The following is a 26460-nucleotide window of genomic DNA, read 5'->3' on the forward strand; positions in this document are numbered from 1 at the left end:
CACACAAATCCTCAATGTTTTTCAGAGGGAGCATTTTCTGTTATGTGCCCATACCCGATCTTCAATGGAGGATGTGCTGGATAAAGTTACAATCAATTACCACTTGAATTGTATTATTTCAGGGGAAGTATTCTATTCCTCAAATCAGTCAGATAACAAACTGCTGCCTACATGACAGTCCCACCATGTGATGAGGGCCTCCAGGGGTGTTGATGATACGTTGCTTGACAGGAACTAATGGGGATCCATAATAAACCCCAGGAAGAGTAGCTGCTGCCTTGACAGGAACTAATGGGGATCCATAATAAACCCCAGGAAGAGTAGCTGCTGCCTTGGCAGGAACTAATGGGGATCCATAATAAACCCCAGGAAGAGTAGCTGCTGCCTTGGCAGGAACTAATGGGGATCCTTAATAAACCCCAGGAAGAGTAGCTGCTGCCTTGACAGGAACTAATGGGGATCCATAATAAACCCCAGGAAGAGTAGCTGCTGCCTTGACAGGAACTAATGGGGATCCATGATAAACCCCAGGAAGAGTAGCTGCTGCCTTGGCAGGAACTAATGGGGATCCATAATAAACCCCAGGAAGAGTAGCTGCTGCCTTGGCAGGAACTAATGGGGATCCATAATAAACCCCAGGAAGAGTAGCTGCTGCCTTGACAGGAACTAATGGGGATCCATGATAAACCCCAGGAAGAGTAGCTGCTGCCTTGACAGGAACTAATGGGGATCCATGATAAACCCCAGGAAGAGTAGCTGCTGCCTTGACAGGAACTAATGGGGATCCATGATAAACCCCAGGAAGAGTAGCTGCTGCCTTGGCAGGAACTAATGGGGATCCATAATAAACCCCAGGAAGAGTAGCTGCTGCCTTGGCAGGAACTAATGGGGATCCATAATAAACCCCAGGAAGAGTAGCTGCTGCCTTGACAGGAACTAATGGGGATCCATAATAAACCCCAGGAAGAGTAGCTGCTGCCTTGACAGGAACTAATGGGGATCCATAATAAACCCCAGGAAGAGTAGCTGCTGCCTTGGCAGGAACTAATGGGGATACATTACAAAAGGAGTGGCTTCTGTCTGGCCATTCTACCATAAAGGCCTGATTGGTGGAGTGCTGCAGAGATGGTTGTCCTTCTGGACGGTTCTCCCATCTCCACAGAGGAACTCTAGAACTCCGTCAGAGTGATCGTCATGTTCTTTGTCACCTCCCTGACCAAGGTCCTCCTCCCCTGATTGCTCAGTTTGGCCGGGCAGCCAGCTCGAGGAAGAGTCTTGGTGGTTCCAAACTTCTTCCATTTAAGAATGATGGAGGTCACTGTGTTGTTGGGGGCCTTCAATGCTGCAGCCATGTTCTGGTACCTTCCCCAGATCTTACATAGGTATTACATAGACAGGTGCCGAAATAAGGTCTTTCGTTTTTTAAAATTATTAATACTTTTTTTTTTTTTTTTAACTGTTCGCTTTGTCATTTTGGGGTATTGTTTGTAGATTGATGAGGGGTAAAAATGATTTAATCCATTTTAGAATAAGGCTGTAACGCAATTAATGTGAAAAGGTGAAGGGGTCTGAATACTTTCCGAATGCACTGTACATTAAGCTTGATGTGATGTCTTCCCTGTTATTAACATGATCAGTGGAGGGTTAAATATTACACTGGAGAATGTGTTGATGACACTCCACACACACCCACGCTCAGCAGCCTGTTTATTTGACATAAAGCAGCACATCTGAGAAAAAGTGTAGCGGTGTGTATAGAGCGATGTAACACTCATTTACTTTACCTTTGGGAAATGCCCTGAACCCTGATCCTGGCTATGCTGTCCTTTATATCACACTCCTTCAAACCTTGCGAGGTAGAAGCAGGAAGTAATGGTCACTTAATAAAACAGCAGCACCTGATGAACTACTACAGATGAGTAAAGGACGTCTCAGCCACATCAGATGTGGACTAGTTCTTGCTAAATCTGTCTTTATCATTGTTGAACAAAGTGCTCCTTGAATATAGCAGGAACCATTTAACCATTGATTCCTTATACAGTGATGCAACTCTGTCGTGTTCTTCTGCCTTCACATAGTGTCAATAAGCTTAATGCTTCTCAATAGAAAAATTAAGTCTGGCTACAGGACAGAGAATCTAGATGAGGAAACAGCATGAAACATCAAAAGGCTGCTAGTTTTACAAAACATCACATCAAAAGGCTGCTAGTTTTACAAAACAACATCAGAACAAAAGGCTGCTAGTTTTACAAAACATCATCACAACAAAAGGCTGCTAGTTTTACAAAACATCACATCAAAAGGCTGCTAGTTTTACAAAACAACATCAGAACAAAAGGCTGCTAGTTTTACAAAACAACATCACAACAACAGGCTGCTAGTTTTACAAAAAAAGGCTGCTAGTTTTAGAAAACAACAACACAACAAAAGGCTGCTAGTTTTAGAAAACAACATCAGAACAAAAGGCTGCTAGTTTTAGAAAACAACATCACATCAAAAGGCTGCTAGTTTTACAAAACAACATCACATCAAAAGGCTGCTAGTTTTACAAAACATCATCACAACAAAAGGCTGCTAGTTTTACAAAACATCACATCAAAAGGCTGCTAGTTTTACAAAACAACATCAGAACAAAAGGCTGCTAGTTTTACAAAACATCATCACAACAAAAGGCGGCTAGTTTTACAAAACAACATCACAACAACAGGCTGCTAGTTTTACAAAAAAAGGCTGCTAGTTTTAGAAAACAACAACACAACAAAAGGCTGCTAGTTTTAGAAAACAACATCAGAACAAAAGGCTGCTAGTTTTACAAAACAACATCAGAACAAAAGGCTGCTAGTTTTACAAAACAACATCACATCAAAAGGCTGCTAGTTTTACAAAACAACATCAGAACAAAAGGCTGCTAGTTTTACAAAACAACATCACATCAAAAGGCTGCTAGTTTTAGAAAACAACATCAGAACAAAAGGCTGCTAGTTTTACAAAACAACATCACATCAAAAGGCTGCTAGTTTTACAAAACAACATCACAACAAAAGGCTGCTAGTTTTACAAAACAACAGGCTGCTAGTTTTAGAAAACAACATCACAACAAAAGGCTGCTAGTTTTACAAAACAACATCAGATCAAAAGGCTGCTAGTTTTACAAAACAACATCACATCAAAAGGCTGCTAGTTTTACAAAACAACATCAGAACAAAAGGCTGCTAGTTTTAAAAAACATCAAATCAAAAGGCTGCTAGTTTTACAAAACAACATCAGAACAAAAGGCTGCTAGTTTTACAAAACAACATCAGATCAAAAGGCTGCTAGTTTTACAAAACATCACATCAAAAGGCTGCTAGTTTTACAAAACAACAGGCTGCTAGTTTTACAAAACAACAGGCTGCTAGTTTTAGAAAACAACATCACAAAAAAAGGCTGCTAGTTTTACAAAACAACAGGCTGCTAGTTTTAGAAAACAACATCACAAAAAAAGGCTGCTAGTTTTACAAAACAACATCAGAACAAAAGGCTGCTAGTTTTACAAAACAGGCTGCTAGTTTTAGAAAACAACATCAGAACAAAAGGCTGCTAGTTTTACAAACCAACATCAGATCAAAAGGCTGCTAGTTTTACAAAACAACATCAGAACAAAAGGCTGCTAGTTTTACAAAACAACATCAGAACAAAAGGCTGCTAGTTTTACAAAACATCAGATCAAAAGGCTGCTAGTTTTACAAAACAACATCAGAACAAAAGGCTGCTAGTTTTACAAAACAACATCAGAACAAAAGGCTGCTAGTTTTACAAAACAACATCACATCAAAAGGCTGCTAGTTTTACAAAACAACATCAAAACAAAAGGCTGCTAGTTTTACAAAACAACATCAGAACAAAAGGCTGCTCAGAACAAAAGGCTGCTAGTTTTACAAAACAACAGGCTGCTAGTTTTACAAAACAACATCACATCAAAAGGCTGCTAGTTTTACAAAACAACATCAGAACAAAAGGCTGCTAGTTTTACAAACCAACATCAGATCAAAAGGCTGCTAGTTTTACAAAACAACATCAGAACAAAAGGCTGCTAGTTTTACAAAACATCAGATCAAAAGGCTGCTAGTTTTACAAAACAACATCAGAACAAAAGGCTGCTAGTTTTACAAAACAACATCAGAACAAAAGGCTGCTAGTTTTACAAAACAACATCACATCAAAAGGCTGCTAGTTTTACAAAACAACATCAGAACAAAAGGCTGCTAGTTTTACAAAACAACATCAGAACAAAAGGCTGCTAGTTTTACAAAACAAAAGGCTGCTAGTTTTACAAAACAAAAGGCTGCTAGTTTTACAAAACAAAAGGCTGCTAGTTTTACAAAACAAAAGGCTGCTAGTTTTACAAAACAAAAGGCTGCTAGTTTTACAAAACAAAGGCTGCTAGTTTTACAAAACAAAAGGCTGCTAGTTTTACAAAACAACAGGCTGCTAGTTTTACAAAACAACAGGCTGCTGGATTTACAAAACAACATCACATCCAAAGGCTGCTAGTTTTAGAAAACAACATCAGAACAAAAGGCTGCTAGTTTTGCAAAACAACATCACATCAAAAGGCTGCTAGTTTTAGAAAACAACATCACAAACAAAGGCTGCTAATTTTACAAAACAACATCACAACAAAAGGCTGCTAGTTTTAGAAAACAACAGGCTGCTAGTTTTAGAAAACAACATCACAACAAAAGGCTGCTAGTTTTACAAAACAACAGACTGCTAGTTTTACAAAACAACATCACAACAAAAGGCTGCTAGTTTTAGAAAACAACATCACATCAAAAGGCTGCTAGTTTTACTAAACAACATCAGATCAAAAGGCTGCTAGTTTTAGAAAACAACATCAGAACAAAAGGCTGCTAGTTTTACAAAACAACATCACATCAAAAGGCTGCTAGTTTTACAAAACAACATCACATCAAAAGGCTGCTAGTTTTAGAAAACAACATCAGAAAAAAAGGCTGCTAGTTTTACAAAACAACATCAGATCAAAAGGCTGCTAGTTTTACAAAACAACATCAGAACAAAAGGCTGCTAGTTTTACAAAACAAAAGGCTGCTAGTTTTACAAAACAACAGGCTGCTGGATTTACAAAACAACACCACATCAAAAGGCTGCTAGTTTTAGAAAACAACATCAGAACAAAAGGCTGCTAGTTTTACAAAACAACATCACAACAAAAGGCTGCTAGTTTTACAAAACAACATCACAACAAAAGGCTGCTAGTTTTAGAAAACAACATCACATCAAAAGGCTGCTAGTTTTACAAAACATCAGATCAAAAGGCTGCTAGTTTTAGAAAACAACATCAGAACAAAAGGCTGCTAGTTTTAGAAAACAACATCAGAACGAAATGCTGCTAGTTTTACAAAACAACAGGCTGCTGGATTTACAAAACAACACCACATCAAAAGGCTGCTAGTTTTAGAAAACAACATCAGAACAAAAGGCTGCTAGTTTTACAAAACAACATCACAACAAAAGGCTGCTAGTTTTACAAAACAACATCACATCAAAAGGCTGCTAGTTTTAGAAAACAACATCAGAAAAAAAGGCTGCTAGTTTTACAAAACAACATCAGATCAAAAGGCTGCTAGTTTTACAAAACAACATCAGAACAAAAGGCTGCTAGTTTTACAAAACAACAGGCTGCTAGTTTTACAAAACAACATCACAACAAAAGGCTGCTAGTTTTAGAAAACAACATCACATCAAAAGGCTGCTAGTTTTACAAAACAACATCAGATCAAAAGGCTGCTAGTTTTAGAAAACAACATCAGAACAAAAGGCTGCTAGTTTTAGAAAACAACATCAGAACAAAAGGCTGCTAGTTTTACAAAACAACATCACATCAAAAGGCTGCTAGTTTTAGAAAACAACATCAGAAAAAAAGGCTGCTAGTTTTACAAAACAACATCAGATCAAAAGGCTGCTAGTTTTACAAAACAACATCAGAACAAAAGGCTGCTAGTTTTACAAAACAACGTCACATCAAAAGGCTGCTAGTTTTAGAAAACAACATCACATCAAAAGGCTGCTAGTTTTAGAAAACATCAGAACAAAAGGCTGCTAGTTTTGCAAAACAACATCACATCAAAAGGCTGCTAGTTTTACAAAGCAAAAGGCTGCTAGTTTTACAAAGCAAAAGGCTGCTAGTTTTACAAAACAACAGGCTGCTGGTTTTACAAAACATCATCACATCAAAACGCTGCCAGTTTTAAAAAAGAGAAACACCCTTTTTCCACTGAAATATCAGGCCAGTCTTTTGGATTATTTGACATGAATAGGATAATATAATTACAGTCATGTTAATTAAATATTGCGCTTTGCAAAGTGGAGGTATAAAGCGTAGTTGATAAATGCATTATTGACTAAAGACAAACTAAAGTTGAGAATAAAAAGTTGAGAATAAAACACTTCTACTCTACTCCTCTGTACATAATCAAAACGCTACAATAAATGACTAAATAAAACAGTAAATGATTATTGAACATAATACACAGTGGTTGATGGTGCCATGGGAACAGAGGAACAGACTCTCAGTAGTCTATAGGAGGTGGTTTATCCCAGACTGTGACATCATGGTTCATGGCAGTACAGGCCTGTGTAAAATAAAAGTGCGCACACACACACACACACACACACACACACACACACACACACACACACACACACACACACACACACACACACACACACACACACACACACACACACACACACACACACACACACACACACACACACACACACACAGTACCAGTCAACAGTTTGGACACCTACTCATTCCAGGATTTTTCTTTATGTTACTATTTTCTACATTGTAGAATAACAGTGAAGACATCAAAACTATGAAGTAACACATATAGAATAATGTAGTAACCAAAAATATATCAAAATATATTTGAGATTTGAGATTCTTCAAAGTAGCCACCCTTTGCCTTGATCACAGTGCCATCCGTTTTGTCACCAAAGCCCCATATAGTACCCACCACTGCGACCTGTATGCTCTCGTTGGCTGGCCCTCGCTCCATATTCGTCGCCAAACCCACTGGCTCCAGGTCATCTATACGTCTTTGCTAGGTAAAGCCCCACCTTATCTCAGCTCACTGGTCACCACAGCAGCACCCACTCGTAGCACGCGCTCCAGCAGGTATATCTCACTGGTCATCCCCAAAGCCAATTCTTACTTTGGCCGCCTTTCCTTCCAGTTCTCTGCTGCCAATGACTGGAACGAACTGCAAAAATCACTGAAGCTGGAGACTCATATCTCCCTCACTAACTTTAAGCACCAGCTGTCAGAGCAGCTCACAGATCACTGCACCTGTACATAGCCCATCTCTAAATAGCCCATCCAACTACCTCATCCCCATACTGTTATTTATTTATTTTTGCTCCTTTGCACCCCAGTATCTCTACTTGCACATTCATCTTCTGCACATCCAACACTCCAGTGTTTAATTTCTATATTGTAATTATTTCGCCACTATGGCCTATTTATTGCCTTACCTCCCTTATCTTACCTCATTTGGACACACTGTATATAGACTTTTTATATTGTATTATTGACTGTAGGTTTGTTTATTCCATGTGTAACTCTGTGTAACTGCATGTGTGGGAACCATACATGCAGAGATCATCCGTTCACCTACTCTGCATCTCACAAATACACAGCGGTTGGAACCAAAAATCTCAAATTAGAACTGATCAGACCAAAGGACAGATTTTCACCGGTCTAATGTCCATTGCTCGTGTTTCTTGGCCCAACCAAGTCTCTTCTTCTTTTTGGTGTCCTTTAGTAGTGGTTTCTTTGCAGCAAATGGACCATGAAGGCCTGATTCACTCAGTCTCCATCAAACAGTTGATGTTGAGATGTGTTATTTCATAGTGTTGATGTCTTCAATATTATTCTCCAATGTAGAAAATAGTAAAATAAAGAAAAACCCTGGAATGAGTAGGTGTGTCCAAACTTTTGACTGGTATTGTATATTCAGTATGTATATATACACACACAGAGTGCATTCGGGAAGTATTCAGGCCCTTCCCTTTTTCCACATTTTGTTACGTTACAGCCTAATTCTAAAATTGATTAAATAAAACAAAATCCTCAATCTACACACAATACCCCATAATGACAAAGCAAAAACAGGTTTTTAGAAAGTATTCAGACCCTTTGCTATGAGACTCGAAATTGAGCTCAGGTGCATCCTGTTTCCATTGATCAACCTTGAGGTGTTTCTACAACTTGAATGGACTCCCCCTGTGGTAAATTCAATTGATTGGACATGATTTGGAAAAGCACACACCTGTCTATATAAGGTCCCACAGTTGACAGCGCAGGTCAGAGCAAAAACAAAGCCAGGAGGTTGAAGGAATTGTCCATAGAGCTCTGAGACAGAATTGTGTCGAGGCACAGATCTGGGGAAGGGTACTAAAATATTTCTGCAGCATTGAAGGTTCCCAAGAACACAGTGGCCTCCATCATTATTAAATGGAAGTTTGGAACCACCAAGACTCTTCCTAGAGCTGACCGCCTGGCCAAACTGAGCAATCTGGGGAGAAGGGCCTTGGTCAGGGAGGTGACCAAGAACCCGATGGTCACTCTGACAGAGCTCCAGAGTTCCTCTGTGGAGATGGGAGAACCTTCCAGAAGGACAACCTTCTCTGCAGCACTCCATAAATCAGGCCTTTATGGTAGAGTGACCAGACGGATGCCACTCCTCAGTAAAAGGCACGGCAGCCCGCTGGGAGTTTGCCAAGAGGCACCTAAAGGACTCTGACCATGAGAAACAAGATTGTCTGGTCTGATGAAACCAAGGTTGAACTCTTTTGCCTGAATGCCAAGCGTCACGTCTGGAGGAAATTTGGCACCTTCCCTTAGGTGGTGGCAGCATCATGCTGTAGTGGTGTTTTTCAGCGGCAGGGACTGGAAGACTAGTGAGGATTGAGGGAAAGATGAATGGAGCAAAGTACAGAGAGATCCTTGATGAAAACTTGCTCAGGACCTCAGACTGGGGCAAAGGTTCACCTTCCAACAGGACAACGACCCTAAGCACACAGCCAAGACAACGCAGGAGTGGCTTCGGTACAAGTCTTTGAATGTGCTTAAGTGGCCCAGCCAGAGCCCGGACTTGAACCCGATCTAACATCTCTGGAGAGACCTGAAAATAGCTGTGCAGCAACGCTCCCCATCCAACCTGACAGAGCTTGAGAGGATCTGCAGAGAAGAATGGGAGAAACTCCCCAAATACATGTGTGCCAAGCTTGTAGCATCATAACCAAGAAGACTCAAGGCTGTAATCGCTGCCAAAGGTGCTACAACAAAGTACTGAGTAAAGGGTCTGAATACTTATGTAAATATAAAATTTCAGAACTTTTTTTTTTTAATACATTTGCAAACATTTCAATTATTTTTTTTTGCTTTGTCATTATGGGGTATTATGTGTAGATTGATGAGGTGAAAAAACGATTTAATCCATTTTAGAAGAAGGCTGTAACGTAACAAACTGTGGACAAAGTCAGAACGCATTCGGAATTTCTATTTTGTAATTTTAATTGAACCTTTAACTTAATTACAATGACGGCCAAACGACGCTGGGACAATTGTGCACCGCCCGAATGCACCGTATATATATATATATATATATATGAACATAAACATAAACGCAACATGTAAAGTGTTGATCCCATGTTTCATGAGCTGAAATAAAAAGATCCCAGAAATGTTCCATACGCACAAAAAGCTTATTTCTCTCATTTTCTGCACAAATTTGTTTACATCCCTGTTTGTGAGCATTTCTCCTTTGCCAAGATATCCATCCACCTGACAGGTGTGGCATATCAAGGAGCTGATTAAACAGCATGATCATTACGCAGGTGCACCTTGTGCTGGGGACAATAAAAAGGCCACTCTAAATCTGCAGTTGTCGTCACACAACACAAGGCCACAGATGTCTCAAGTTTTGAGGGAGCGTGCAATTGTTATGCTGACTGCAGGAATGTCCACCAGAGCTGTTGCCAGATAATTTAATGTTCATTTCTCTACTATGCTGCAGTGCGTCCAACCGGCCTCACAACCGCAGACCACGTATAACCATACCAGTTTAGGACCTCCACATCCGGCTTTTTCACCTGCGGGATTGTCTGAGACCAGCCACCCAGACAGCAGATGAAACTGAAGAGTATTTCTGCCTGTAATAAAGCCCTTTTGTGGGGGAAAACTAATTATGATTGGCTAGGCCTGGCTCCCCAGTGGGTGGGCCTATGCCCTCCCATGCCCAACCTTGGCTGTGCCCATGCCCAGTCATGTGAAATCCATAGATTCTGATGTAATGAATTTATTTCAATTGACTGATTTCCTTATATGAATTGTAACTCAGTAAAATCATTGAAATTGTTTCATGTTGCGTTTATTTTAATTTGTTTATTTATTTAACCTTTATTTAACTTTTTTTTGTGTATATATATGATCTGCCATGTGTTCTGGTAGGGCTCCATTAGACTCAGATCAGTGTTGAGATACAGCTAAACATTACAACCCCTCCAGTCTGGAGCTCTGCTCTTTGCTGCCATCTAGTGGGGTACTGCTGCTCCTCTCTGCTAATCTCTGCTGCCCCTTAGTGGCCATGGGGTTCCACTGCAGTGAGGCCAGAGTGGTCAGGTCCATTATACACAGTTTGAGAAGTCATGTGCGTTTGGATCCCAGTGTCGCCCTCACAGGGCCATTCTCTGATCCAGGGGTCAGGGGTTACAGGCTCATCCGCTGCTCTAGCGGCAGGCTGTCCATTAGACACTTGAGCTGCTCCTCTCCCAGTTTAATCTTGTCCTCTAGTTTGCGCTGCTCAATAATGAGGGCAGACTTCATCTTGACAAAGTGTTGGTAGTCGGTCAGGCTCTCCTCTGGGAGGTAGGAGGCCAGGATGTTGTAGACCACTCTCTCCCGGCGGTCCAGGTTCTCCTTCAGCTCCTTGGCATCCTCATGCTGCTGGATCAACAGCTTCCTCTTGTCTGTCAGGGTTCTCTGTGGAAGGGAGGGTGGGCATAACATGTATCTGTTAATGAAGTAGAGCTGGGAGGGGAGATAACATGTATCTGTTAATGAAGTAGAGCTGGGAGGGGAGATAACATGTATCTGTTAATGAAGTAGAGCTGGGAGGGGAGATAACATGTATCTGTTAATGAAGTAGAGCTGGGAGGGGAGATAACATGTATCTGTTAATGAGGTAGAGCTGGGAGGGGAGACAACATGTATCTGTTAATGAAGTAGAGCTGGGAGGGGAGATAACATGTATCTGTTAATGAAGTAGAGCTGGGAGGGGAGATAACATGTATCTGTTAATGAGGTAGAGCTGGGAGGGGAGACAACATGTATCCGTTAATGAAGTAGAGCTGGGAGGGGAGATAACATGTATCTGTTAATGGAGTAGAGCTGGGAGAGGAGATAACATGTACACTATATATATACAAAAGTATATGGACACCCCTTCAAATTAGTGGATTCAGCTATTTCAGCCACACCCATTGCTGACAAGTGTATCAAATCGGGCACACAGCCATTCCTTCTCCATAGACAAACATTGGCAGTAGAATGGCCTTACTGAATGAAGAGCTCAGTGACTTTCAACGTGGCATCGTCACAGGATGACACCTTTCCAACAAGTCAGTTTTCACATTTCTGCCCTGCTAGAGCTGCCCCGGTCAACTGTAAGTGCTGTTATTGTGAAGTGGAAACCCTCCCCACTTCTAACCCACCCTCTCCTCCCCACTTCTAACCCACCGTCTCCTCCCCACTTCTAACCCACCCTCTCCTAACCCACCCTCCCCTCCCCACTTCTAACCCACCCTCTCCTCCCCACTTCTAACCCACCCTCCCCTCCCCACTTCTAACCCACCCTCTCCAACTCTAACCCACCCTCTCCCCTCCCCAGCTCTCCTCTCCTCCCAAATTACTCACCCTCCTCAACTCTAACTCATCATTTCCTCCCCCTCACCTCTCCCCTCCCCAACCCACCCTCTCCTCTTCTCTCCCCAACTCTAACTCACCCTCTCCTCAGGTGATGTACCCTCCTCCAGGCTGTTGAGGGCGTTCTCCACTCTGGCCAGGCGTCCGGACAGGGACAGCAGCAGGCTGACCACCTTGTCCAGGTCTCCTATGAACATCCTGAACTTGTCCAGCTGGTTTGGCGTACAGACCTGCTGCACCGTGGCCTCCACCTCCTCTCCTAGGGCGTTGTTATCATGGACGTCCTCCTGGAGACTCTCTCTGGCCTCACGCAGCACCTGCAGCTTCCTGCTGAGAGAGTCCACCAGCTCCTGCTGCAGGACGAGAGGGAGAGGGTTAGAGGTCAGAGGTTAGGATCCTGGCCTCATGCAGCACCTGCAGCTTCCTGCTGAGAGAGTCCACCAGCTCCTGCTGCAGGACGAGAGGGAGAGGGTTAGAGGTCAGGATGCAGCTTCCTGCTGAGAGTCCATGAGCTCCTAATGCAGGAGAGTGTTAAAAGTCAGAATCAGAGGATGGTTAGGGACAGTGGCAGTCAAGGGGGAAATGGTCTCTAATCTCATTCAGAACCACTACTATTTTTTTTATTTGATTTAACCTTTATTTAAACAGGGAGTCACATTGAGATTAAACAAATATTTTACAAGATAGCCCTGTATACATTACAATATAAAGAATAATAAAACATACACATGTGTATAAAACAATATAAACCCAAATAAAGTATTTAATAGAAGCAATCCCATTCAACTACATAGAGGTGCTCAACCAATAATACGACCTGCCTGAGTGGCACCAGCACATCTAGCTGCAGTGAACTCTGCATTGTTTTCATGCCACTAATTTGTGGAACAGACTGAAGGGATCTCTAGTGTTATCCATTCCTGAGAACGGGGTTGGTAACTTATGATTATTATCCTAATGAATGATGTTACACATGGAGGGAGGTTCTGTCAGATTGCTTTGTAAATAAATACAAGAGAAAGCAGCTCTCTTCTTACAGACAGACAGGTCCATCCCATATTTTATACAGACTACAACGATGAGTCCTAAAATGGTCCCCTGTGATACAACGTATTGCGGAATGGTAGACTGTGTTCAAGGGTTTCAAAACAGAGGTTGCTGAATGCATGTAAACAATATCACCAAAATCCAATACAGGGAGAAGCGTTGTGTGAACAATCTTTCTCCTATTTTCAATGGTGAGTAGAGTTGCACATTCTGGGGAATATTCAGAGGTGGAAAATTTCCGTGGGAATTAACGGAAATATACGCAAATTAATATTAATACCGTTTAAATGTAGATGTTTTTTGCATTGGATATATTTACCATATCATATGGAGACAGAAACATAAACCTACGAATTGAACTTTAATTAAATGAGTTGACTCTTCACATGGGATGATTTCACTGAACCGGAAAAGAAAGGGAATATCGATTCCCAATGATCCATCGCATCGCCCAAAAACGTTTTCAACATGCATCTATAAAATGATAGTCTAGAAACTAAAGCTTTGGTTGTCGTCTTCTCCCTGGACCTCCTCAATGTCCACCTCCTGAACATCAGGATTCCATGTCTTCTCCCTGGACCTCCTCAATGTCCACCTCCTGAACATCAGGATTCCATGTCTTCTCCCTGGACCTCCTCAATGTCCACCTCCTGAACATCAGGATTCCATGTCTTCTCCCTGGACCTCCTCAATGTCCACCTCCTGAACATCAGGATTCCATGTCTTCTCCCTGGACCTCCTCAATGTCCACCTCCTGAACATCAGGATTCCATGTCTTCTCCCTGGACCTCCTCAATGTCCACCTCCTGAACATCAGGATTCCATGTCTTCTCCCTGGACCTCCTCAATGTCCACCTCCTGAACATCAGGATTCCATGTCTTCTCCCTGGACCTCCTCAATGTCCACCTCCTGAACATCAGGATTCCATGTCTTCTCCCTGGACCTCCTCAATGTCCACCTCCTGAACATCAGGATTCCATGTCTTCTCCCTGGACCTCCTCAATGTCCACCTCCTGAACATCAGGATTCCATGTCTTCTCCCTGGACCTCCTCAATGTCCACCTCCTGAACATCAGGATTCCATGTCTTCTCCCTGGACCTCCTCAATGTCCACCTCCTGAACATCAGGATTCCATGTCTTCTCCCTGGACCTCCTCAATGTCCATCTCCTGAACATCAGGATTCCATGTCTTCTCCCTGGACCTCCTCAATGTCCACCTCCTGAACATCAGGATTCCATGTCTTCTCCCTGGACCTCCTCAATGTCCATCTCCTGAACATCAGACTGACGCCTCATCTTCACTGTCCCTTTCCAACCTTGTTGAGGATGGCTAGTTGTCAGGCTCAAATAGCCTCAAATTTGCCCGGATGGCCACCAATTCAACTCTTGTATTGGTCAGCCTGTTGCATGCTTTGGTGTGTGTGTTCCCAAACAAGGACCGGTTGTGCTCTGAGGTGGCTGATGTTGGTGGGATTTGGAGGATGATGGAGGCAACAGGGGAAAGAGCCTCCGATCCACAAAGTCCCTTCCACCAGGTGGCTGATGAGATATGATGGCAAGACTGCCATATTGCATCTCCATCCCAAAGCCCTTGCTTGGAAGTGTACTTCGCCAGACTGCCAAGAACCTTGCCCTCATCCAGACCAAGGTGGCGAGACACGGTAGTGATGACACCATAGGCCTTGTTGATCTCTGCACCAGACAGGATGCTCTTGCCAGCATACTTGGGGTCCAACATGTACGCTGCGGTGTGTTTGGGCTTCAGGCAGAAGTCTTCACGCTTTTTGATGTATTTCAGAACTGCAGTTTCCTCTGCTGGGAGCAACAGTGAAGTGGGCAGGGCAGTATGGATTTCTTCTCTTACATCTGCAAGCAGAGTCTGAACATTAGACGGGATGGCATTGTCTCCCTCAATCCGTGCAATGGCTACTGCTATAGGTTTCAGGAGTTTCAGGCTGCCACTCTCTCCCAAAACACATCATCCAGGAGGATCCTCTTGATGGGGCTGTCCATATCAGCAGACTGTGATATGGCCATTTCTTGGAGAGACTCCTTCCCCTCCAGGAGACAGTCAAACATGATGACAACACCACCCCAACGGGTGTTGCTGGGCAGCTTCAATGTGGTGCTCTTATTCTTCTCACTTTACTTGGTGAGGTAGATTGCTGCTATTACTTGATGACCCTTCACATACCTAACTATTTCCTTGCCTCTCTTGTAGAGTGTATCCATTGTTTTCAATGCCATGTTGTCCTTGAGGAGCAGATTCAATGCATGAGCAGCACAGCCAATGGGTGTGATGTGAGGGTAGGACCCCTCCACTTTAGACCAAGCAGCCTTCATGTTCGCAGCATTACCTGTCACCAGTGCAAATACCTTCTGTGGTCCAAGGTCATAGATGACTGCCTTCAGCTCATCTGCAATGTAGAGACCGGTGTGTCTGTTGTCCCTTGTGTCTGTGCTCTTGTAGAATACTGGTTGAGGGGTGGAGATGATGTAGTTAAATATTCCTTGCCTACGAACATTCGACCACCCATCAGAGATGATTGCAATGCAGTCTGCTTTCTCTATGATTTGCTTGACCTTCACTTGAACTCTGTTGAATTCTGCATCCAGCAAATGAGTAGATAAAGCATGTCTGGTTGGAGGAGTGTATGCTGGGCGAAGAACATTCAGAAATCTCTTCCAATACACATTCCCTGTGAGCATCAGAGGTGAACTCGTTGCATACACAGCTCGAGCAAGACATTCATCAGCATTTCTCTGACTACGTTCCTCCATTGAGTCAAAAAAACGTCTGATTCCAGGAGGACCATGAGCTGTTGCCATCGATAAGGTGTCTGATTCATCATTTTCACCTCGAATAGAAGTAGAGGGACTTTTGTCAGAGGTTGCTTGTTGTGAGCGCTGAGGGAACTTTATGCACTTGGCCAGACGGTTCTGCATCTTTGTTGCATTCTTCACATATGATTTGGCACAGTATTTGCAAATGTACACAGCTTTTCCTTCTACGTTAGCTGCAGTGAAATATCTCCACACATCAAATAGTGCCTGTGGCATTTTCCTGTAAAGATTATAGAAAAATTAGTCAAATAAATGAATAAATACAATTCCATGTACAGATAATGTAAGATAAATGTAGAATTGCCTTGTGTATCCCACAAAAAAGGTTCACTGTTATAAGCTAACTTTTCTGATGAATTTCAGCAAAATTCCCCAAATTCCAGGGCTTAACTTCCCATGGAAACTTTCCCGGAAAGTGTCCAACCCTTTACAACCCTAATAGTGAGGCATGGTTTATTTTGATAGAAGAAAACATGATTGGATCTTAACTTCTTAGTCAGATTGTCTATGCGTTATGAAGGAGAATGTATCATCAATCCAGACACCCAGGTACTGATATTGAGAAACAAGCTCAATTTGGGATCCATCTGTAACGCAAATATGCAGGTCCTCAGGGTCAACATTTCGTGACCTAGAGAACAGCATGAGCTTGGTTTTACTTGAATTTAACACTAAAGATCTGTAAGTGATTTCTGAATTGGATCAAAGTCATGCTGAAGTCCATGAATGGCCTGCTGCACCGAGGGTCGGCCCTAACCCTGAGGTGGCACAGGAATACAAAACTGTGTCATCTGCATAGAGATGAATGTTACAAGTATTAACAGTGTTTCCTATTTCATTAATATACAAGGTGAACAATAATAAACCCAAAATCGAACCCTGAGGAACACCTTTTTGAATCTCAAGAAATTCTGATTTAACCCCATCTATCAAGATGGCCTGAGTTCTGTCACTAAGATAATTCTGATTTAACCCCATCTATCAAGATGGCCTGAGTTCTGTCACTAAGATAATTCTGATTTAACCCCATCTATCAAGATGGCCTGAGTTCTGTCACTAAGATAATTCTGATTTAACCCCATCTATCAAGATGGCCTGAGTTCTGTCACTAAGATAAATCTGATTTAACCCCATCTATCAAGATGGCCTGAGTTCTGTCACTAAGATAATTCTGATTTAACCCCATCTATCAAGATGGCCTGAGTTCTGTCGCTAAGATAATTCTGATTTAACCCCATCTATCAAGATGGCCTGAGTTCTGTCACTAAGATAAATCTGATTTAACCCCATCTATCAAGATGGCCTGAGTTCTGTCACTAAGATAAATCTGATTTAACCCCATCTATCAAGATGGCCTGAGTTCTGTCACTAAGATAATTCTGATTTAACCCCATCTATCAAGATGGCCTGAGTTCTGTCACTAAGATAATTCTGATTTAACCCCATCTATCAAGATGGCCTGAGTTCTGTCACTAAGATAATTCTGATTTAACCCCGTCTATCAAGATGGCCTGAGTTCTGTCACTAAGATAATTCTGATTTAACCCCATCTATCAAGATGGCCTGAGTTCTGTCACTAAGATAATTCTGATTTAACCCCATCTATCAAGATGGCCTGAGTTCTGTCGCTAAGATAATTCTGATTTAACCCCATCTATCAAGATGGCCTGAGTTCTGTCGCTAAGATAATTCTGATTTAACCCCATCTATCAAGATGGCCTGAGTTCTGTCATTGAGATCATTCTGAAACCATAAACAGGCTGTATATCCCAGGACGACTCTTGATAACTTCTTCAGCAAAGCAGAATGATCAACAGTGTCGATCACCTTTGACAGGTCAATGAACAAGGCAGCAAAGCTATTTTTAGCATCCAAGGCCTTGGCAACCAGCGTGGTTGCTGTGGTAGTACTATGCCTAAACCCTGATTGGTGTATATTAAGAAAACAATTATCAGATAAAAAGGAACGAAGTTGTACATTAACCAAGGATTCAAGAATCATATACAGATGTTCATGCTTTTGGAATACTTCCTGGTAACAATGTTAATATAAAATGTGGGCTACTGATCCAGTAATAAGGGGAGCTACACACTTCAGCAGACCAGGCTCCAGATGGTCAGCCCCTGGGGATGTAATCATGTCTAATGTTAACAAAGCATCCAGGACTTCTGTACCAGGGAATTTCAGAGAAGGAAACTCCTGACCAGCATGTTCAGGATCATTCAATAGATTTTCACCATCTACATCCAAACGACTCTTTTTCAAGAGCTGGCTCTGAAATACATTCAAATATAAAGCCTGCAGAGATAATGGTGATTACATGCATTCATGCTATCCATTAGTAATAGGGGCAGAATCTAAATTAATTTATTGGGGGAGAGAAGAGGAGACACAACCCTTCAGTGACGTAACAGCTTTCCAAAATGTAGCTGGGTTCCCTGTACATTCAGATAGAGTATTTACAAAATAATCAGATTTTGCTTTTTTAACTAGTTTTACACACAGATTTCTCAGATCGCCTGAAAGACTGCCAGTCTGGGAGTCTAGCTTTGGCCCAGGCAGCATCTCTGTTGTGTAGGACTTCAGATAGCGCTGGACTGAACCAAGGGCAATACCTACTTTTAATTCTCAGTCTATGATCAATGATGTTCAATAGTGGCATGTTTGGGGTCTTAGGTAAACAAACCATGATTCACCCACTGTTCCCTGCCCCACTGTAAATGAGTGTAGCATTTACAGAGGTCTGTTACAGTAGAACACAGAGTTAGGGTTAGATGTCTAGCTACAGAGAGGTCTGTTACAGTAGAACACAGAGTTCGAGTTAGATGTCTAGCTACAGAGAGGTCTGTTACAGTAGAACACAGAGTTAGGGTTAGTTGTCTAGCTACAGAGGTCTGTTACAGTAGAACACAGAGTTAGGGTTAGATGTCTAGCTACAGAGGTCTGTTACAGTAGAACACAGAGTTAGGGTTAGTTGTCTAGCTACAGAGGTCTGTTACAGTAGAACACAGAGTTAGGGTTAGATGTCTAGCTACAGAGAGGTCTGTTACAGTAGAACACAGAGTTAGGGTTAGTTGTCTAGCTACAGAGAGGTCTGTTACAGTAGAACACAGAGTTAGGGTTAGATGTCTAGCTACAGAGGTCTGTTACAGTAGAACACAGAGTTAGGGTTAGTTGTCTAGCTACAGAGAGGTCTGTTACAGTAGAACACAGAGTTAGGGTTAGATGTCTAGCTACAGAGAGGTCTGTTACAGTAGAACACAGAGTTAGGGTTAGATGTCTAGCTACAGAGGTCTGTTACAGTAGAACACAGAGTTAGGGTTAAATGTCTAGCTACAGAGGTCTGTTACAGTAGAACACAGAGTTAGGGTTAGATGTCTAGCTACAGAGAGGTCTGTTACAGTAGAACACAGAGTTCGAGTTAGATGTCTAGCTACAGAGGTCTGTTACAGTAGAACACAGAGTTAGGGTTAGATGTCTAGCTACAGAGGTCTGTTACAGTAGAACACAGAGTTCGAGTTAGATGTCTAGCTACAGAGAGGTCTGTTACAGTAGAACACAGAGTTCGAGTTAGATGTCTAGCTACAGAGAGGTCTGTTACAGTAGAACACAGAGTTCGAGTTAGATGTCTAGCTACAGAGAGGTCTGTTACAGTAGAACACAGAGTTAGGGTTAGATGTCTAGCTACAGAGGTCTGTTACAGTAGAACACAGAGTTAGGGTTAGATGTCTAGCTACAGAGAGGTCTGTTACAGTAGAACACAGAGTTAGGGTTAGATGTCTAGCTACAGAGAGGTCTGTTACAGTAGAACACAGAGTTAGGGTTAGATGTCAGGCTACAGAGGTCTGTTACAGTAGAACACAGAGTTAGGGTTAGATGTCTAGCTACAGAGGTCTGTTACAGTAGAACACAGAGTTAGGGTTAGATGTCTAGCTACAGAGAGGTCTGTTACAGTAGAACACAGAGTTAGGGTTAGATGTCTAGCTACAGATAGGTCTGTTACAGTAGAACACAGAGTTAGGGTTAGATGTCAGGCTACAGAGAGGTCTGTTACAGTAGAACACAGAGTTAGGGTTAGATGTCTAGCTACAGAGAGGTCTGTTACAGTAGAACACAGAGTTAGGGTTAGATGTCTAGCTACAGAGGTCTGTTACAGTAGAACACAGAGTTAGGGTTAGATGTCTAGCTACAGAGAGGTCTGTTACAGTAGAACACAGAGTTAGGGTTAGATGTCTAGCTACAGAGAGGTCTGTTACAGTAGAACACAGAGTTAGGGTTAGATGTCTAGCTACAGAGGTCTGTTACAGTAGAACACAGAGTTAGGGTTAGATGTCTAGCTACAGAGGTCTGTTACAGTAGAACACAGAGTTAGGGTTAGATGTCTAGCTACAGAGAGGTCTGTTACAGTAGAACACAGAGTTAGGGTTAGATGTCTAGCTACAGAGAGGTCTGTTACAGTAGAACACAGAGTTAGGGTTAGATGTCTAGCTACAGAGGTCTGTTACAGTAGAACACAGAGTTAGGGTTAGATGTCTAGCTACAGAGAGGTCTGTTACAGTAGAACACAGAGTTAGGGTTAGATGTCTAGCTACAGAGGTCTGTTACAGTAGAACACAGAGTTAGGGTTAGATGTCTAGCTACAGAGAGGTCTGTTACAGTAGAACACAGAGTTAGGGTTAGATGTCTAGCTACAGAGGTCTGTTACAGTAGAACACAGAGTTAGGGTTAGATGTCTAGCTACAGAGGTCTGTTACAGTAGAACACAGAGTTAGGGTTAGATGTCTAGCTACAGAGGTCTGTTACAGTAGAACACAGAGTTAGGGTTAGATGTCTAGCTACAGAGAGGTCTGTTACAGTAGAACACAGAGTTAGGGTTAGATGTCTAGCTACAGAGAGGTCTGTTACAGTAGAACACAGAGTTAGGGTTAGATGTCTAGCTACAGAGGTCTGTTACAGTAGAACACAGAGTTAGGGTTAGATGTCTAGCTACAGAGAGGTCTGTTACAGTAGAACACAGAGTTAGGGTTAGATGTCTAGCTACAGAGGTCTGTTACAGTAGAACACAGAGTTAGGGTTAGTTGTCTAGCTACAGAGGTCTGTTACAGTAGAACACAGAGTTAGGGTTAGATGTCTAGCTACAGAGGTCTGTTACAGTAGAACACAGAGTTAGGGTTAGATGTCTAGCTACAGAGAGGTCTGTTACAGTAGAACACAGAGTTAGGGTTAGATGTCTAGCTACAGAGAGGTCTGTTACAGTAGAACACAGAGTTAGGGTTAGATGTCTAGCTACAGAGGTCTGTTACAGTAGAACACAGAGTTAGGGTTAGATGTCTAGCTACAGAGGTCTGTTACAGTAGAACACAGAGTTAGGGTTAGATGTCTAGCTACAGAGAGGTCTGTTACAGTAGAACACAGAGTTAGGGTTAGATGTCTAGCTACAGAGAGGTCTGTTACAGTAGAACACAGAGTTAGGGTTAGATGTCTAGCTACAGAGGTCTGTTACAGTAGAACACAGAGTTAGGGTTAGATGTCTAGCTACAGAGAGGTCTGTTACAGTAGAACACAGAGTTAGGGTTAGATGTCTAGCTACAGAGGTCTGTTACAGTAGAACACAGAGTTAGGGTTAGATGTCTAGCTACAGAGGTCTGTTACAGTAGAACACAGAGTTAGGGTTAGATGTCTAGCTACAGAGGTCTGTTACAGTAGAACACAGAGTTAGGGTTAGATGTCTAGCTACAGAGAGGTCTGTTACAGTAGAACACAGAGTTAGGGTTAGATGTCTAGCTACAGAGAGGTCTGTTACAGTAGAACACAGAGTTAGGGGTAGATGTCTAGCTACAGAGAGGTCTGTTACAGTAGAACACAGAGTTAGGGGTAGATGTCTAGCTACAGAGAGGTCTGTTACAGTAGAACACAGAGTTAGGGTTAGATGTCTAGCTACAGAGAGGTCTGTTACAGTAGAACACAGAGTTAGGGTTAGATGTCTAGCTACAGAGAGGTCTGTTACAGTAGAACACAGAGTTAGGGTTAGATGTCTAGCTACAGAGACCAGTACAGTAAAGAGAGGGCTCCTGGTACCTTTTTATTGGCCAGGTCGTGGTCCAACTCATCCGCTGACTCCTCCTCCAGCTCCTCCTCTAGCCCCTCCCGCTCCTGCATGTCTTTCAGCTTGATCAGAAGCTCCGCCTTTGGTGCCGACGTGCTGTAGTAGGTGGAGCTGGTCACCAAAGCAACTGCTGCCGCTACACTGTCCTCCTCACTCCTGGAATAAGAAATGGACTCATTTAGTACACAAGTATACATATCCCACTATGAGACGGAATACTATTATAATCCAGCTCCCACTATGAGACGGAAGACTATTATAATTCAGCTCCCACTATGAGAAGGAAGACTATTATAATCCAGCTCCCACTATGAGACGGAAGACTATTATAATCCAGCTCCCACTATGAGGAGGAAGACTATTATAATCCACCTCCCACTATGAGACGGAATACTATTATAATCCAGCTCCCACTATGAGGAGGAAGACTATAATAATCCAGCTCCCACTATGAGAAGGAAGACTATTATAATCCAGCTCCCACTATGAGGAGGAAGACTATAATAATCCAGCTCCCACTATGAGAAGGAAGACTATTATAATCCAGCTCCCACTATGAGGAGGAAGACTATAATAATCCAGCTCCCACTATGAGAAGGAAGACTATTATAATCCAGCTCCCACTATGAGGAGGAAGACTATAATAATCCAGCTTCCACTATGAGACGGAAGACTATTATAATTCAGCTCCCACTATGAGAAGGAAGACTATAATCCACCTCCCACTATGAGGAGGAAGACTATTATAATTCAGCTCCCACTATGAGACGGAATACTATTATAATCCAGCTCCCACTATGAGAAGGAAGACTATTATAATCCAGCTCCCACTATGAGAAGGAAGACTATTATAATCCAGCTCCCACTATGAGGAGGAAGACTATAATAATCCAGCTCCCACTATGAGGAGGAAGACTATTATAATCCAGCTCCCACTATGAGAAGGAAGACTATTTTAATCCAGCTCCCACTATGAGAAGGAAGACTATTATAATCCAGCTCCCACTATGAGAAGGAAGACTATTATAATCCAGCTCTCACTATGAGAAGGAAGACTATTATAATCCAGCTACCACTATGAGACGGAATACTATTATAATCCAGCTCCCACTATGAGACGGAAGACTATTATAATCCAGCTCCCACTATGAGACGGAAGACTATTATAATCCACCTCCCACTATGAGAAGGAAGACTATTATAATCCAGCTCCCACTATGAGACGGAAGACTATTATAATCCAGCTCCCACTATGAGACGGAAGACTATTATAATCCAGCTCCCACTATGAGGAGGAAGACTATTATAATCCAGCTCCCACTATGAGAAGGAACACTATTTTAATCCAGCTCCCACTATGAGAAGGAAGACTATTATAATCCAGCTCCCACTATGAGAAGGAAGACTATTATAATTCAGCTCCCACTATGAGACGGAAGACTATTATAATCCACCTCCCACTATGAGGAGGAAGACTATTATAATCCAGCTCCCACTATGAGAAGGAAGACTATAATCCACCTCCCACTATGAGGAGGAAGACTATAATCCACCTCCCACTATGAGGAGGAAGACTATTATAATCCAGCTCCCACTATGAGGAGGAAGACTATTATAATCCAGCTCCCACTATGAGGAGGAAGACTATTATAATTCAGCTCCCACTATGAGACGGAAGACTATTATAATCCAGCTCCCACTATGAGACGGAAGACTATTATAATCCAGCTCCCACTATGAGAAGGAAGACTATTATAATCCACCTCCCACTATGAGGAGGAAGACTATTATAATCCAGCTCCCACTATGAGACGGAAGACTATTATAATCCAGCTCCCACTATGAGACGGAAGACTATTATAATCCAGCTCCCACTATGAGACGGAAGACTATTATAATCCAGCTCCCACTATGAGACGGAAGACTATTATAATCCACCTCCCACTATGAGGAGGAAGACTATTATAATCCACCTCCCACTATGAGGAGGAAGACTATTATAATCCACCTCCCACTATGAGGAGGAAGACTATTATAATCCACCTCCCACTATGAGGAGGAAGACTACTATAATCCACCTCCCACTATGAGGAGGAAGACTACTATAATCCACCTCCCACTATGAGGAGGAAGACTATTATAATCCAGCTCCCACTATGAGAAGACTATTATAATCCAGCTCCCACTATGAGGAGGAAGACTATTATAATCCAGCTCCCACTATGAGGAGGAAGACTATTATAATCCAGCTCCCACTATGAGACGGAAGACTATTATAATCCAGCTCCCACTATGAGGAGGAAGACTATTATAATCCAGCTCCCACTATGAGACGGAAGACTATTATAATCCAGCTCCCACTATGAGACGGAAGACTATTATAATCCAGCTCCCACTATGAGGAGGAAGACTATTATAATCCACCTCCCACTATGAGGATGAAGACTATTATAATCCAGCTCCCACTATGAGAAGGAAGACTATTATAATCCAGCTCCCACTATGAGGAGGAAGACTATTATAATCCAGCTCCCACTATGAGAAGGAAGACTATTATAATCCACCTCCCACTATGAGAAGGAAGACTATTATAATCCAGCTCCCACTATGAGAAGGAAGACTATTATAATCCAGCTCCCACTATGAGGAGGAAGACTATTATAATCCAGCTCCCACTATGAGAAGGAAGACTATTATAATCCAGCTCCCACTATGAGGAGGAAGACTATTATAATCCAGCTCCCACTATGAGAAGGAAGACTATTATAATCCAGCTCCCACTATGAGAAGACTATTATAATCCAGCTCCCACTATGAGGAGGAAGACTATTATAATCCAGCTCCCACTATGAGGAGGAAGACTATTATAATCCACATCCCACTATGAGGAGACTATTATTATTTATGCTGCAGTAGTTTATGTGTCGGGGGTCAGTCTGTTATATCTGGAGTATTTCTCCAGTGTCCTGTGTGAATTTAAGTATACTCTCTCTAATCCTCTCTTTCTTTCTTCCTCTCTCGGGGGACCTGAGCCCTAGGACCATGCCTCAGGACGACCTGGCATGATGACTCCTTGCTGTCCCCAGTCCGCCTGGTCGTGCTGCTGCTCCAGTTTCAACTGTTCTGCCTGCGGCTATGGAACCCTGACCTGTTCACCTGACGTGCTACCTGTCCCAAACCTGCTGTTTTCAACTCTCTAGAGACCGCATGAGCGGTAGAGATACTCTCAATGATCGGCTATGAAAAGCCAACTGACATTTACTCCTGAGGTGCTGACCTGTTGTACCCTCGACAACTACTGTGATTATTATTATTTGACCATGCTGGTCATTTATGAACATTTGATAATCTTGGCCATGTTCTGTTATAATCTCTACTAGAGGTCGACCGATTAAATCGGTATGGCCGATTAATTAGGGCCGATTTCATAACAATCGGAAATCGTATTTTTTCTTTACACCTTTATTTAACTAGGCTTCAATAGATAGATTTATTTAAGAACACATTCTTATTTTCAATGACGGCCTAGGAACGGTGGGTTAACTGCCTTGTTCAGGGGCAGAATGACAGATTTTTACCTTGTCAGCTCAGGGATTCAATCTTGCAACCTTACGGTTAAACTAGTCCAACGCTCTACCCACCTACCTCACGAGGAGCCCGCCTGTTACGCGAATGCAGTAAGAAGCCAAGGTAAGTTGCTAGCTAGCATTAAACTTATATTATAAAAAACAATCAATCAATCGTTATAACTACACATGGTTGATGATATTACTAGTTTATCTAGCGTGTCCTGCGTTGCATATAATCGATGCAGTGGCATTCGCGAAAAAGGACTGTCGTTGCTCCAACGTGTACCTAACCATAAACATCAATGCCTTTCTTAAAATCAATACACAGAAGTATATATTTTTAGCAGGCAATATTAACCAGGTGAAATTGTGTCACTTCTCTTGCGTTAAATTGCACGCAGAGTCAGGGTATATGCAACAGTTTGGGCCGCCTGGCTCTTTGCGAACTAATTTGCCAGAATTTTACGTAATTATGACATAACATTGAAGGTTGTGCAATGTAACAGGAATATTTAGACTGATGGATGCCACCCGTTAGATAAAATACGGAACGGTTCCGTATTTCACTGAAAGAATAAACTTCTTGTTTTCGAGATGATAGTTTCCGTATTTGACCATATTAATGACCTAAGGCTCGTATTTCTGTGTGTTATTATGTTATAATTAAATCTATGATTTGATAGAGCAGTCTGACTGAGCGATGGTAGGCAGCAGCAGGCTCGTAAGCATTCATTCAAACAGCACTTTCCTGCGTTTTGCCAGCAGCTCTCTGCAATGCTTCAAGCATTGCGCTGTTTATGAATTCAAGCCTATCAACTCCCGAGATTAGGCTGGTGTAACCGATGTGAAATGGCTAGCTTGTTAGCGGGGTGCACGCTAATAGCGTTTCAAACGTCA

General features: G+C 42.3%; 1 protein-coding gene across 1 annotated transcript in view; it reads right to left on the reverse strand.

Moving 5' to 3' along the window:
* Positions 1–1690: 1690 nt before the first annotated feature.
* LOC139540643 (protein Shroom2-like) overlaps positions 1691–26460 on the reverse strand; it is a 58012-nt gene continuing 33242 nt past the window's right edge. Inside the window, 3 exon segments of the mRNA XM_071344453.1 lie at positions 1691–11053; positions 12076–12348; positions 21967–22150. Of these exon segments, the coding sequence (XP_071200554.1) occupies positions 10781–11053; positions 12076–12348; positions 21967–22150 (730 nt within the window). The 3' untranslated portion in view covers positions 1691–10780.

Source organism: Salvelinus alpinus, chromosome 16 (assembly GCF_045679555.1).
Source record: "Salvelinus alpinus chromosome 16, SLU_Salpinus.1, whole genome shotgun sequence".
NCBI lineage: Eukaryota > Metazoa > Chordata > Actinopteri > Salmoniformes > Salmonidae > Salvelinus > Salvelinus alpinus.